This window comes from Canis lupus, chromosome 29 (genome assembly GCF_048164855.1).
Source record: "Canis lupus baileyi chromosome 29, mCanLup2.hap1, whole genome shotgun sequence".
Taxonomy (NCBI): Eukaryota; Metazoa; Chordata; class Mammalia; order Carnivora; family Canidae; genus Canis; species Canis lupus.
Window position 1 is genome coordinate 8979693 of NC_132866.1, and position 14372 is coordinate 8994064.

The 14372-nt window shown below is 48.5% G+C and overlaps 1 protein-coding gene across 1 annotated transcript in view; it reads right to left on the bottom strand.

Moving 5' to 3' along the window:
• DMBT1 (deleted in malignant brain tumors 1) overlaps positions 1-14372 on the bottom strand; it is a 146918-nt gene that overhangs the window by 41339 nt on the left and 91207 nt on the right. The window contains exons 48-55 of the mRNA XM_072804709.1: positions 11838-12161; positions 10890-10919; positions 9993-10016; positions 8432-8461; positions 4192-4515; positions 3719-3748; positions 3091-3123; positions 2140-2169 (exon numbers count right to left, since the gene is read on the bottom strand). Of these exons, the coding sequence (XP_072660810.1) occupies positions 2140-2169; positions 3091-3123; positions 3719-3748; positions 4192-4515; positions 8432-8461; positions 9993-10016; positions 10890-10919; positions 11838-12161 (825 nt within the window). The remainder of the gene's footprint in view (positions 1-2139; positions 2170-3090; positions 3124-3718; positions 3749-4191; positions 4516-8431; positions 8462-9992; positions 10017-10889; positions 10920-11837; positions 12162-14372) is intronic.

A 14372-nucleotide genomic window follows, 5' to 3' on the forward strand; every position in this document is an offset into this window, starting at 1 on the left:
CAAGAGCAGACGCCAACATGGGCTGACACGCATAGAGGGACAAGGCTCTGTGTGGGGGCTGTGGAACCCAGGGCTGCACTGAGGGGGTATTAAGAAAGGGCCAAGTTCCAAAAGGGCAGTGTTCTCTTCATGTCTCTAATCTCTTGCACTGATTTTGCGGTAGACAAACTATCCTTTCTATGAAACACAACAGTCAAACCGCTTTCCATGAGGTTCAAGTAGGGCCTAGAGCCAACTCCTCTCCATTTCCACGGGGGAATATGAAGGTGGGCATATGGACCCTGACCAGCCCATCAGACACAGGAACATGGTTCTATTGAAGCAGGTATTGCCAAGCACACTACCTAACGTCCTTACAGGAAACGTCACCCAGCCCTCTGGGCACAAGCAGAATCCTTCTCTTGTGACACAGGGGCTTGGGGTTGGCAACTGCCTCTCACATGCAGAAAGCAAAGCAAGGGTGAAGCCCGTCCATATAAGAAACAGGAGAGAGAAGAAAATCTGGCGGCAGATACTCATGAAACATCCACACCCGAAGTTCGTGAAGGTACACCTGCTCGAAACATCTTAAATGTGAGTGACTTTGATATAATAGTTCTGTGCTAGGATAAGAGAAGCCGAGCTGGTTTCCTCTATCACTTACTGATATATCTCCAAACTGGAGGTTGACTGATAATAATCACGTTTGGATAAAGGACCTCCCTCCCACAGGACCAGGGGGTGAGGTCAGATGCCAAACTCAGGATTTCAGAATTTCCCTGAAACCAGTTGAGTACTGGGAGAATTTGCATACTTTTCAGGATCTGCAGGATGCTTGCCCTAGGGAGTTGTATCCCACCAATCTTCAGAGAAACACAAAGCAGGATGACAAAGGATTAGAAACTTCTGCATCCCAGTGTTCCTGGAGGTATATCTGATCTAAATATCTTACATGTGAGAGCCACTGAGTTGAGATCTCTGCTAGCTTTAGAGGAGCTGAACTGGGTTCTTGTCAAATGCAAACAAAAACGTCATGACTGACATCTCCCCAAACTGGTAGGAGGCTGGAAAAATAACTCTTGTGGCTAAAGGGAACCCCCACACACACTGGATGGGGAGGTGAGGTCAGACACTACACTCAACAATCTGGAGTTTCATCCAGTCGGGCTGACTATGGTGTGAATCTGGATACTTAGGCAGGCACTGAGGATGCTGACCATTGGTAGTTGTATACCACCGATATGCAGAGAAACACAAAGCAGGGTTAGAAAGGTTGGAAATAGAACCAAGCTTGGCTCAAGTGATGAGTCAGTGGGACAGGGACAGTGGCGTCTGGTGAGTTCTGCTAGCTGGAGGGGAAAGGGGGAATCATGAGAGTTTTTGGCAGGCATCATGACACTTGCACACCTGCATCCTGCCCCCTTCCACCTGCGGGGGGCGGGGGGGCTGTGTAAGCCTCCTGCTCTGATACCTTTTCTGGTGCAAAGACCTTGTGTACATCAGCCAGATCCCTCCACATCTCTCAGCCTGGCATGTCCCTTGTCCCTTAGAAACCTTTGCCACTTGTCTATCTTGACTCATAGATGACGCAGGAGATCCTCACAGGAATCTTGGAAGAAAGAGTCAGGAGCATTCAGGGTCAACATGGAGCCAGCTGTATATCCCTGTATCTAGAGCACCTTCTTCTCATAGTGGTCTCAAATCCCTGGGGCTCTGTCCCTACCACTTTGGATATACACATTGGATTGTGATAAATCTGAGGGTGATGCAAATGCTGAACATTGGGAAGGGTCCAGCCTGCTCTGACGGCTCTCTAAGAAGACATCAGTGCTCCCTATGGCTCCTTCTCCCACTCTGCTGTCTCCCCAGACAGCATTTCAATTGAAATTCTTGGCACCCATGGCTAGTTCTCTGAATTGGTAGGCAACAGTCTCTTGGGATGCTGGGAAAGGATTAGATGATAACTCATGGATGATGGGAAAATGGGGCCATTTGAATCCCGTGTCCATGTAAGAGCTGCCTGTTAGAGGCTCAGTGACTGGGAACCACAAAATGTGCCCACAAGGTCCTCAAGGAGCAATGATTCACCCGAAATGGAGAGAAAAGGGATGGATGGGAAAGGAGAAAAGAAACATTCCAAATACGGTGGCACAGACTTACCTGGCTGGATGGTTGATTCGGGTGGAGTAGCTATGAGAAAGAAACACAAGTCAGACACAAAGCACATGGGTGTTGCAATGGAATCAAAGATCAGAGAACATCATCCTATCTATCCGTCCTGAGATCAAGCCTCCATGTGGTCCTGAGTAGACAGACCATGGCCTGCCATAGCCTCTCAGTCCTGTGGGAGCCTAATCCTATGTCCTACTGCCATTGTCTGCCTCAATGTGGCTGAGGACTTAGGATCCAGCAGGTTGAATATCACTGCCAGGCTCAAAACAGGCCACGAAAGTCATTGCACTATCTCCATTTGGGAACAGCAAGAATGAGTTTGGACACAGCCTGAAATAGCTCGGAGTCCACTAGCTCAGGGGCAATGGTCTCAGTCTTTACAGGTAGTTTGGTCCTGGTAGGGGGTCAGGCTCAGCAACGGGGAACTAGCTAACAAGTTGGGGGTCATAGCTCTGTAATGAGATCAAAGGCAGCCAATTAAGTTGATGGGAAGAAAACATTCAAGGACATCCACAAGTGGCCATTTCAGTTCTTAGGCATGAAGGAAAGCTGTTGAGCAATAGCCATTCCAGGATGGAAAATTTACTTGTAAAGAGTTGATTAGTTGTGAAATTATCCATTTACTGTCTGCCTCCCTTCTTGCGGAACTTTTGTGGTAACCCAAGTAATATCTTCGATTTCTTTAAAAGAAGGGGAGTAGATCTCCTTATTGAAACAAAAGTTACCCACGAGGCAGGAAGGATTAAAAGGCTGCATGTCTCGAGGGAGAGGCAGCCTGTGTGTGTGCGTATATCTTGGGTGCAGTGTATGGCGGGCCAGGTCTGTGTAGTTTACATGCACAAGGTCAAGCAGCCTGTGCATTTACAGGCCTCTACTGCATGGACAGCCTATCTGGAGATGATAACCCTGTGTCCTTAGATGGAAACATATGATACCTACCATAAGTGGTTGTAGATGAAGGGTGCCACCAATCTAAAAAGAAAATGAAGTAATTTCAGGACTTTAGTGGAAAAGTTTTCACTCTGTGCTCATTAGTTTGGTAAGGAAAGGTCAATTCTATCTTTTCCTGATGAACTTTTCAGAGTCTGGGCAATTCCACTTTACGCTGTGGATGGGCCAGATGGCCTGGAGTATGGCGCTAGTACTTCCCAGCATACTCGGCACTGAGTGGAATTTCCACCGTGTGGCAGAAAACAGTTTAAGGATGCCTCTCTCAACATGAAGGAATTCAGGAACACGCAAGCCTGGTAGGAGTTCTGTTGGTGTGTATTTCTCAGACGACCCCAATTCTGACTTGAACTTTTACTTTATCTGATATGAACAGAGGGGATCAAATGCTCTTCCACTACAGACTTATGAGTAAACCCTCAGAGCAGAGAGGGGCAGAGGATACAGATGGGCCAGTTGTCTCAACTTAGGAGCCAACACCCTAGGGACTTAGTTGCTGGTCACTGTAGCAAATACCAGAGTCCTCCAAGGGGAGAGCCTCGTCCTCTCTTCCAACTTCTAGAAACATGAGAGTCAAATATCAGACATGATTCATGCTGGGCTGGGCACAGCTACTCACCTGTCGTATTGGGAGGGTTTCCAGTAGATGCTGCAAAGTAAGAGGACACATCATCAGTCTCTGTGAACGATGTGCAGAAAGAGGCCTCTCAGGCTTCAGACAAACAGAAGTGCTGAGGGTCTGTCCCCGCTAGAACTAAGAAAGACTTGCGGGGAGTGGTCCTGAGGAGTAGAGCTGGTAAATACCCTCAGGGGCAGGATCCCACAAGGAACAGTGTGGCAGGAATTTGGTCTCTAAACCATTATGCCCATTCAAACAGGACTCCTCCACCGGCACTTTAAAGAAGGTGCTATGATCCACCTGAAAAACTGATGTACGTCAGGATGATGGGTGATGCAGCTTCCTCTCAAGCTATGGGAGAAAGCCCTGCCCTTCCATGACACTCAGGAATATGAAATAACAGTGAAAGAAATGAGTTTTATCTAGAAAAAAATAACAAACAGAAACAGAGGGCCAGCATTGTAAGGACCCACCTGAACAGATGACACTTGCGTCCTCATAGTGCCCACAGTTGTGTGAATTCCAGCCACTGTGGCTACAGCTCCACAGGTAGGACTCATACCCAGAACAGCTCACGTCGTCCAGCACAATCGGGCCAGATCCCTGACCAAAGTGGGCATTGTGTGGGGCCGAGGTGGCCCAGCCACAGCCCAGTTGCCTGCAGACCACGTTGGCATCATTCGTGTCCCAGCCGTCATCACACACGGTACCCCATGAGCCTCTGTACAGGACCTCCACGCGGCCCTGACACCGGTCACCTCCATTCACCAGCCTCAGAGCCAACCCCGAATCAGTCTCTAGTGGGAGACAGGAAATTTTTCTGGTTTTGAAGGAAGAACTCCTGTACTCTGATTGTAAGATAATTCCTTTCAGGGGACACAAGTTCTGGTTTCAATTAATGTTCCCCAGCAACAGGGGTCTCAGAATCTTGCTCCTCATCATCATCCTTAAGGGGCTACTTGATGTTACCCCCTGAGTGTCAGCTGATGTATGCATGTAACAACTGATTGCACACCATATCAGGATTTGAAATCCTAAGGCTGGTCCCACAATGCAAGGGAGAATATGAGGAGCCGGTAGTCTGACATGGACCATTGAGACCACCCAGAACGTGTGCTTCAGCCCCAAAGATCCATCCAGCCTCCAAGAAGGAGCAGTCCTAGGTCCTAGTGTTCAGAGAGTCTACTTTCACCCAACGGTCCTGATCACAGACCCTTCTCCCGAGCCCAAGGCTTGTTCTGAAGGTTCCCTTTCTGCTGACCACTTGATCCTGTTCTCTCAAGCCCCATGCTTGTACTGCATCTCAACAATCCTCTGATTATCAAGAAGATGGGCAGGAGTAACTATCACTCATCTTAGCTGTGCATACATAGTGCTGCCTAGGACTCTGGAGGCAGAAAAGTAACAAAACATGGTAGCATTAGGCCTCCTTGCAAAATGGGCATTTTCTAAGTTAAGCAGGAGACCACACATTACGTTTCCTCAGTCTCCTATGTATCCTGCCTTCTTTCTGCCATGAGCTAGACAGTGGCACTGACAGTAGTCTGGTCCTAGGGCCTCAAGGGTCTATAAAGTGAGGACTCTGCTCTACAAAGAAGAGAGACACGTGCATCGACCAAGTGAACACATCCCCACCATAAGTATCCTTGCAGGAGATAAAAATCCTACACATGGTGAGAAAGTACCTCCTGCCTACAAGATGGCTAAAATAAAAGACACAGAAGAAGTGTTGGTGAGGATGTGGAGAAACCAGAGCTCTCCAATGCCACCTAGGGAAACCTGAATTGGTACAGCTGCTATGCTAAACATTTCTTTGTTTCCTCAAAACGGAAATATATAATCATCATGTGACTCGCAATTTCACTCCTAGATATTCACTCAGAGGAGTTGGAAATAGGTGTTTGACAAAATCATGTGCACAAAAGGTCCGGGAAGATGATTCAAGATAGTCAGGGATGGAAACACTCCACTTCATCTGTCCATCAACAGATGAATGGGATCATAATATGGGTGGGGATACATGTTGCCAAAGTTTACACACTTCTTTGTGGTGAGTTCTGAGAAAAGTCTGCTGGCTGGCTGAAAGAAGCCAGTCACAAAAGGCAACATGATGGCTACCTCCATTCGCAGGAAATGTTCAGAAAATGCAAATCTAGACAAAGAAGGCAGCCAGGTGAGAGCTGGGGGAACACAGGTACGGGTTGGACTAGTTCAGGGTATGGGATATTCATTAAGGCGATAAGAAACTCTGGAACTAAATAACTGATGCTTGTAGCAATCATTAAACTAAGAAGTCTCAACTACCTAGTAAATTGGTACGTTTTATATTTAGAGTAATCACAGACCCTGAAAGGGCAGAAAAGCATTAATTTTTGGCCTTTTCTCTAGTGCTGGGGCACTGAATCCATGATCTCAGTCTCACTGGAGGGTGTACTTAGCATGAGCTGAGATTCCTACAGTCTACAAGGAAGACAAGCAGCCAGGCACGAGGGACTATCCAGACCTTTCAGTTCTTCCACCCATACTGCACTGTCAACTCAGACCCTGACACTGGACCAGAGGCCAGTTCAAGAGCAGAGGCCAACATAGGCTGAGACACCTATTGAGAGGGAGGGCTCTGTGTGGGGGCTGTGGAAGCCAGGGCTGCACTCAGCAGATAGTACTTGGGAGAGGGCCAAACTCAACAGGGCAGTGTTCTCTTCATGTCTCAATTCTCTTGCACTGATTTTGTTGTAGACAAAATATCTTTTCTGTGGAACACACAAGTCAAAACCTTTTCCGTGAGGTTCAAGTGGGAACTAGAGCCAACTCGTCTCCATTTCCCCGGGCAGAATACGAAGGTGGGCATATGGACCCTGACCAGCCCATCAGACACAGGAACATGGTCCCATTGAAGCAGGTATTGCCAAGCAGACTACCTAAAGTCCTCACAGGAAATGTCAGCCAGCCCTCTGGGCACAAGCAGAGTCCTTCTATGACACAGGGGCTTAAGGCTGGCAACTGCCTCTCACATTCAGAAAGCAAAGCAAGGGTGAAGCCCGTCCATATAAGAAACAGGAGAGAGAAGAAAATCTGGCGGCAGATACTCATGAAACATCCACACCTGAAGTTCCTGATCGAAGGTACACCTGCTCGAAACATCTTAAATGTGAGTGACTTTGATATAATAATTCTGTGCTAGGATAAGAGAAGCCGAGCTGGTTTCCTCTATCACTTACTGATATATCTCCAAACTGGTGGTTGACTGATAATAATCACATTTGGATAAAGGACCTCCCTCCCACAGGACCAGGGGGTGAGGTCAGATGCCAAACTCAGGATTTCAGAATTTCCCTGAAACCAGTTGAGTACTGGGAGAATTTGCATACTTTTCAGGATGTGCAGGATACTTGCCCTAGGGAGTTGTATCCCACCAATCTTCAGAGAAACACAAAGCAGGATGACAAAGGATTAGAAACTTCTGTATCCCAGTGTTCCTGGAGGTATATCTGATCTAAATATCTTACATGTGAGAGCCATTGAGTTGAGCTCTCTGCTAGCTTTAGAGGAGCTGAACTGGGTTCTTGTCAATTGCAAGGAAAAACTTCATGGCTGACGTATCTCCAAACTGGTAGGAGGCTGGAAAAATAACTCTTGTGGCTAAAGGGAACCCCCCCACACACTGGATGGGGAGGTGAGGTCAGACACTACACTCAACAATCTGGAGTTTCATCCAGTCGGGCTGACTATGGTGTGAATCTGGATACTTAAGCAGGCACTGAGGATGCTGACCATTGGTAGTTGTATACCACCGATATGCAGAGAAACACAAAGCAGGGTTAGAATGGTTGGAAATAGAACCAAGCTTGGCTCAAGTGATGAGTCAGTGGGACAGGGACAGTGGCGTCTGGTGAGTTCTGCTAGCTGGAGGGGAAAGGGGGAATCATGAGAGTTTTTGGCAGGCATCATGACACTTGCACACCTGCATCCTGCCCCCTTCCACCCGCGGGGGGGGGGGGGGCGGTGCAAGCCTCCTGCTCTGATACCTTTTCTGGTGCAAAGACCTTGTGTACATCAGCCAGATCCCTCCACATCTCTCAGCCTGGCATGTCCCTTGTCCCTTAGAAACCTTTGCCACTTGTCTATCTTGACTCATAGATGACGCAGGAGATCCTCACAGGAATCTTGGAAGAAAGAGTCAGGAGCATTCAGGGTAACATGGAGCCAGCTGTATATCCCTGTATCTAGAGCACCTTCTTCTCATAGTGGTCTCAAATCCCTGGGGCTCTGTCCCTACCACTTTGGATATACACATTGGATTGTGATAAATCTGAGGGTGATGCAAATGCTGAACATTGGGAAGGATCCAGCCTGCTCTGACGGCTCTCTAAGAAGACATCAGTGCTCCCTATGGCTCCTTCTCCCACTCTGCTGTCTCCCCAGACAGCATTTCAATTGAAATTCTTGGCACCCATGGCTAGTTCTCTGAATTGGTAGGCAACAGTCTCTTGGGATGCTGGGAAAGGATTAGATGATAACTCATGGATGATGGGAAAATGGGGCCATTTGAATCCCGTGTCCACGTAAGAGCTGCCTGTTAGAGGCTCAGTGACTGGGAACCACAAAATGTGCCCACAAGGTCCTCAAGGAGCAATGATTCACCCGAAATGGAGAGAAAAGGGATGGATGGGAAAGGAGAAAAGAAACATTCCAAATACGGTGGCACAGACTTACCTGGCTGGATGGTTGATTCGGGTGGGGTAGCTATGAGAAAGAAACACAAGTCAGACACAAAGCAAATGGGTGTTGCAACGGAATCAAAGATCAGAGAACATCATCCTATCTATCCGTCCTGAGATCAAGCCTCCATGTGGTCCTAAGTAGACAGAGCCATGGCCTGCCATGGCCTGCCATAGCCTCTCAGTCCTGTGGGAGCCTAATCCTATGTCCTACTGCCATTGTCTGCCTCAATGTGGCTGAGGACTTAGGATCCAGCAGGTTGAATATCACTGTCGGGCAGACAAGCAACCAGGCACGAGGGACTATCCAACCCTCTCAGTTCTTCCACCCATACTGCACTGTCAACTCAGACCCTGACACTGGACCAGAGGCCAGTTCAAGAACAGAGGCCAACATAGGCTGAGACAGCAATTGAGAGGTAGGGCTCTGTGTGGGGGCTGTGGAAGCCAGGGCTGCACTCAGCAGATAGTACTTGGGAGAGGGCCAAACTCAACAGGGCACTGTTCTCTTCCTGTCTCAAATCTTTTGCACTGATTTTGTGGTAGACAAACTATCCTTTCTATGAAACACACCAGTCAAAATGTCTTTCCATGAGGTTCCAGTAGGGCCTAGTGCCAACTCCTCTCCATTTTCTAGGGTAATATGAAGGTGAGCATATGGACCCTGACCAGCCGATCAGACACAGGAACCAAGGTTCTAGCAGTTTTTGACAAACAGGCTACCTAGATTCTTTCCAGGTAATGCCAGTTAGTGATCAGGGCACAAGTAGAGTCCTTCTCTTATGACACAGGGGCTTGGGGTTGGCAACTGCCTCTCACATGCAGAAAGCAAAGCAAGGGTGAAGCCCGTCCACATAAGAAACAGGAGAGAGAAGAAAATCTGGCGGCAGATAGTCATGAAACATCCACACCTGAAGTTCCTGAAGGTACACCTGCTCGAAACATCTTAAATGTGAGGACTTTGATATAATAGTTCTGTGCTAGGATAAGAGAAGCCAAGCTGGTTTCCTCTATCACTTACTGATATATCTCCAAACTGGAGGTTGACTGATAATAAAGGACCTCCCTCCCACAGGACCAGGGGGTGAGGTCAGATGCCAAACTCAGGATTTCAGAATTTCCCTGAAACCAGTTGAGTACTGGGAGAATTTGCATACTTTTCAGGATGTGCAGGATGCTTGCCCTAGGGAGTTGTATCCCACCAATCTTCAGAGAAACACAAAGCAGGATGACAAAGGATTAGAAACTTCTGTATCCCAGTGTTCCTGGAGGTATATCTGATCTAAATATCTTACATGTGAGAGCCATTGAGTTGAGCTCTCTGCTAGCTTTAGAGGAGCTGAACTGGGTTCTTGTCAATTGCAAGGAAAAACTTCATGGCTGACGTATCTCCAAACTGGTAGGAGGCTGGAAAAATAACTCTTGTGGCTAAAGGGAACCCCCACACACACTGGATGGGGAGGTGAGGTCAGACACCAATCTCAACATCTGAATTCATCCAGTCTGGTTGACTATGGAGTGATTTGGATGCTTAAGCCAGCACTGAGGATGCTTACCATAGGTAGTTGTATACCACCAATCTGCAGAGGAAATTAAAATAGGATTAGAATGGATGGAAATAGAACAAACGTGGCTCAAGTAATGAGTACATAGGACAGGGACAGTGGGGTTTGGGGAGTTCTGCTAGCTGAGAGTAAAAGGGGCATTGTGATCATTTTTCACAGGGTCATGACAGTTGCACATCTGCATCCTGCCACTTTCCTCCTGGGTGTGCTGTGCAAGTCGACTGCTCTGCTAACTTATCTGTGACAAAGCATTGCCTACATCAATCAGGTCCCTTCACATCTCTCGCTTGGCGAGTTTTTTTGTCCCTTAGAAAACCCTTGCCACTTGTCTATCTTCACTCATGGACAACTGAGGGGATTCTCATATGAAGCCTGGAAGAAAGAGTCAGGGTCATCGAGGGTCAACCTGGAGCCAACTAGGTAGCCCTGTACCCAGAACACATCCATCACTCCCATCCCCTGGGCTCTGTCCCACCACTATGGATATATACATTGGATGCTGATGAATCTGAGGATCTTGTAAGCCCTGAGCTGTGGAGAGGTTCCAGCCTGCTCTGATGGCCCTTCAAGAAGACATAAGTGGTCATCAGGTTCCATTCTCCCACTCAACTTGTCAGCCCAAGCTGCATACAGCTGAAATTCAAGGCACCCATGGCCTGGTCTCTGAACTTGTGGTCAGCTCTCTCCTGCAACTGTGGAAGGACTAGGTGAAAACTCATGAGCGCCATGTCTACTTAGGAGCAGCCTGATGGAGACTCAGTGACTGGGTGGGACACAAAATATGCCCATAAGTTCTCAAAAGAGCAGTAGCTTCCTCCCAAATGGGAAGAAGAGTGATGGATGGGATAGGCAAAACGGACATTCCAAGTAGGGTCACCAAAGACTCACCTGGCTGGGGTGTGGATTGAGAGACAGCATCTGTGAAAAAGAAGGAAACAGGAGTCAGAAACAAAGCACACTTCTGTTCCAACTGGATCAGTGGTCAAGGAAATTCATCCCCTACCTACTGAGATCTAGCCTCCATGAGCTCCTGAATACACAGAGCCATGGCCTGCCATCATCTCTCAGTCCTGTGGGAGCCCCACCCTATGTCCCACTCCCCTTGCCTGCCATGGTGGGCCTGAATGCTGACATTCAGGAGGTGGAATGTCACTGCCAGGTCAGGACAGGCCACCAAAGCCATTTTGCTATTAGCAAGTGGGAACAGCAAGAATGAATCTGGGCAGTTAGCCTATTGAGACCCCCATTCCACCAGTCAGGTGCCATGCTCCCAGTGTTTACAGGCTTTTTTAGGATTACTGTAGAAGGTCAACTTGGTCCCCATAGTCCTATGTATTTCTTTGTCATTCCATGTTCTAGTGAGCTGCCGTTTCCTGCACCTTCCCCACTTCCCAAGTGCTCTTCACTGCCCTCAGAACTGGCAATTGAAACTGCCATCCTGTTCTCTGAATTGGCTTTAAGGAGGACCCAGAATAACAAACCATGGAGTGAAGGTAGTTCAGTTTACAACCAAATTCCCAAAACCTGTGCCTTGAGGAGTAACGCCCTTGGAAATAGGATGTAGACTGAGCAGATGGTCTTACTGACAGAAAGGGCACATAGCCACTGCCCACTGCATGACGGATGGTCTTCTTCACCTCCTGTGCCATTGAGGCTCCAAAGCAATACAGGTCCACACGGGAGGGAGTTGCCCCTAATGTTCCATTACAGGGAACCAGTTGTCCCCAGGAAAGCTGGCAAGGCGCAGCACATCCGGGAGAGAGTCATGGGGGCACCCGTATAATTATCAGATGGAAAGATCACTAAGAATGGGGACCTGGGATTTTCGAGGTTCACCTGAGCAGATGACACCTGCATCTTCTGAGTGTCCACAGTTGTGTGAGTTCCAGCCATTGTGGGGGCAGCTCCACAGGTAGGACTCGTGCCCAGAGCAGCGCACATTGTCCAGCACAATCGGGCCTGAGCCCTGACCAAAGCGGGCATAACCTGGGGCCGAGGTGGCCCAGCCACAGCCCAGCTGCCTGCAGACCACGTTGGCATCACTGGTGTCCCAGTCGTCATCACACACGGTGCCCCACGAGCCTCCGTACAGGACCTCTACGCGGCCCTGACACCGGTCACCTCCGTTCACCAGCCTCAGGGCCAAACCCGATTCGGTCCCTGGCAGAAGACAGGAAAACAGTCTTTCTCTGTGTCCTTGAAGGAAGAACTCCTGCACTCTCAGTACTGGACCATTCCCTTCAGGGGGTGCATGCTGTGGGTTCAATTAATGTTCCCCAGCAACAGGACTCTCCTAAACGCCTTCAACCTCATTCCAACTCAAGGGCCCGTTTGATGCTATCCTTGAATGTCAGTGGACTAACACATGTTCACTGATGGTTGTCCACAACGTCAGGATTTCAATCCTGAACCCCATATACAAGGGGAAAGTAGAAGCCCGCTTCCTCACATCGGACCACTGGACCACCCTGAACACTTGCTTCAGGCCCAGGGATCCAACACAGCAGCCACCAGCAGCCACGATGCTGTCCTACATCGTAGTGTTCGGAAGGTCTACCTTCACCCCACTGTCCTATATCAGGGACGCTCCTCCTGGACCCAAAGCTTGGGCTGAAGGATCTTTTTCCGATGATCATTTGCTCTTGTTCTCTCCAGCCCCAGGCTTGTACTGAATCTTAAACATTCCTTGATAATCGTGACAATGGGTAGTAGTAACTGTCACTGAATTGGAGCTGTGCATACTTAGAGCTGTGGTGGCCTCTGGGTGGCAGAAAAGAAACAAAACGTAGTAGCATTAGGCCTCCTTGCAGGAAGGTCACTTGCCACATTCAGTACTAGATGACACAGCATGATTCCTCAGTCTCCCTTGGACCCTGCCTTCACTACCCAAAGGGCTGGCCCCGCGCACTGACCATACCTGGTCCTCAGACCTTCAGGTGTCTAAAACGTGAGGGCTCTGCTCTTTGAAGAAGAAGGACACGTGCAGCAAGCTCATGAACATACCCCCACCATCACTAGCCTGCAGGAGATGCAAGTCCTAACCACAGTGAAAGAGCACCTCCCGCCCACTAGATGACTACAATAAAAGAGAATGAAGAAGTGTTGGCGAGGATGTGGAGAAAGCGGAACCCTCAGAAGCTCCAGGGGGAAACCGAATTTGGTCCATCTGCTACCCTAAACACTTCTGGGCATCCACAAAATGTAAACAGAAAATCATCATATCAACCGCATTCCCACTCCTAGATATAACCCAAATAATAGAAATAGGTAATTTATATATATATAAATTAGGTAGATAGATAGATAGATAGATAGATACATATGTTGCTGGGAATACTATTGAAAATACCCAAAGATCAAACAGTAAACACGTCTGGCAACAGGTGAAGGGGATTCATATATGGGTGGAGACGCATGTTGCCAATGTCTACAACCCCTTCATGGTGGACCTTGAGAAAGTCTGTGGCCTGAAAGAAGCCTGTCACAAAAGACCACCTGATAGCTGCTTCCATTCACAGGAAATGTCCAGAACTGACGAATCCAGAGAGAAGAGAGAGGCAAGGCAGAGAGCAGATGGTCAAGGGAAAGTAGATTGGGATGTGACCGGTTCAGGGAATGAGATATCCATTAGATGTGGTGAGAAACTCTGGTACCGTGTTGTTGTTGAGGGCTGTAGCATTCCGTCAGTAGCCTAAAAGCCTCTCCACAGCACACAGTACAATGCTAACACTTACATAGGGAGAAGCACAGATGATGAGAGGGCAGAAAAGCAATAACTCTGACTTTTCTCCAGTCTTGGGTCACTGAGTCCCATGATCCTAGTCTCACTGGAGGATGTAACTAGCATGAGCTGAGACTCCTACCATCCCAAAGGAATACAAGCACCAGGTCTTGGGGCCATCCAGCCCTCTCACTTCCCACATAGATACTGCTCTAGCAACTCAGACCCTCATGCTGGGACAGAGGTCAGCTTGAGCAAGGGCCAATGTGGGCTGATTTTCTCACAGAGGGGCAAGGCTCTGGGTGGGGACTCTAGGAGCCTGGGCAGCACACAGCAGGGAGACCTTGGGAGAGGGTCAGTCTCTGACAGGGGAGTGTCCTCTTCATGTCTCAAATCTCTTGCCCTGACACCATTCCTTTTATTAAACAAACCAGTTAAAACCTCTTTCCATGAGGTTCAAGGAGGGCCTAGAGCCATTTCCTCATCCTCTCCCCTGGGGAATATGAAGGTGGGCATATGGACCCAGATGACCAGCCCACAGAGCACAGGGACGTGGTTCTAGTGAAGCAGGTATTGCCAAACAGACTGTTGAAACTCATTCCAGGATATGTCAGCCAGAGACCAGGGACTAGTGAAGACCTTTCTCCTGG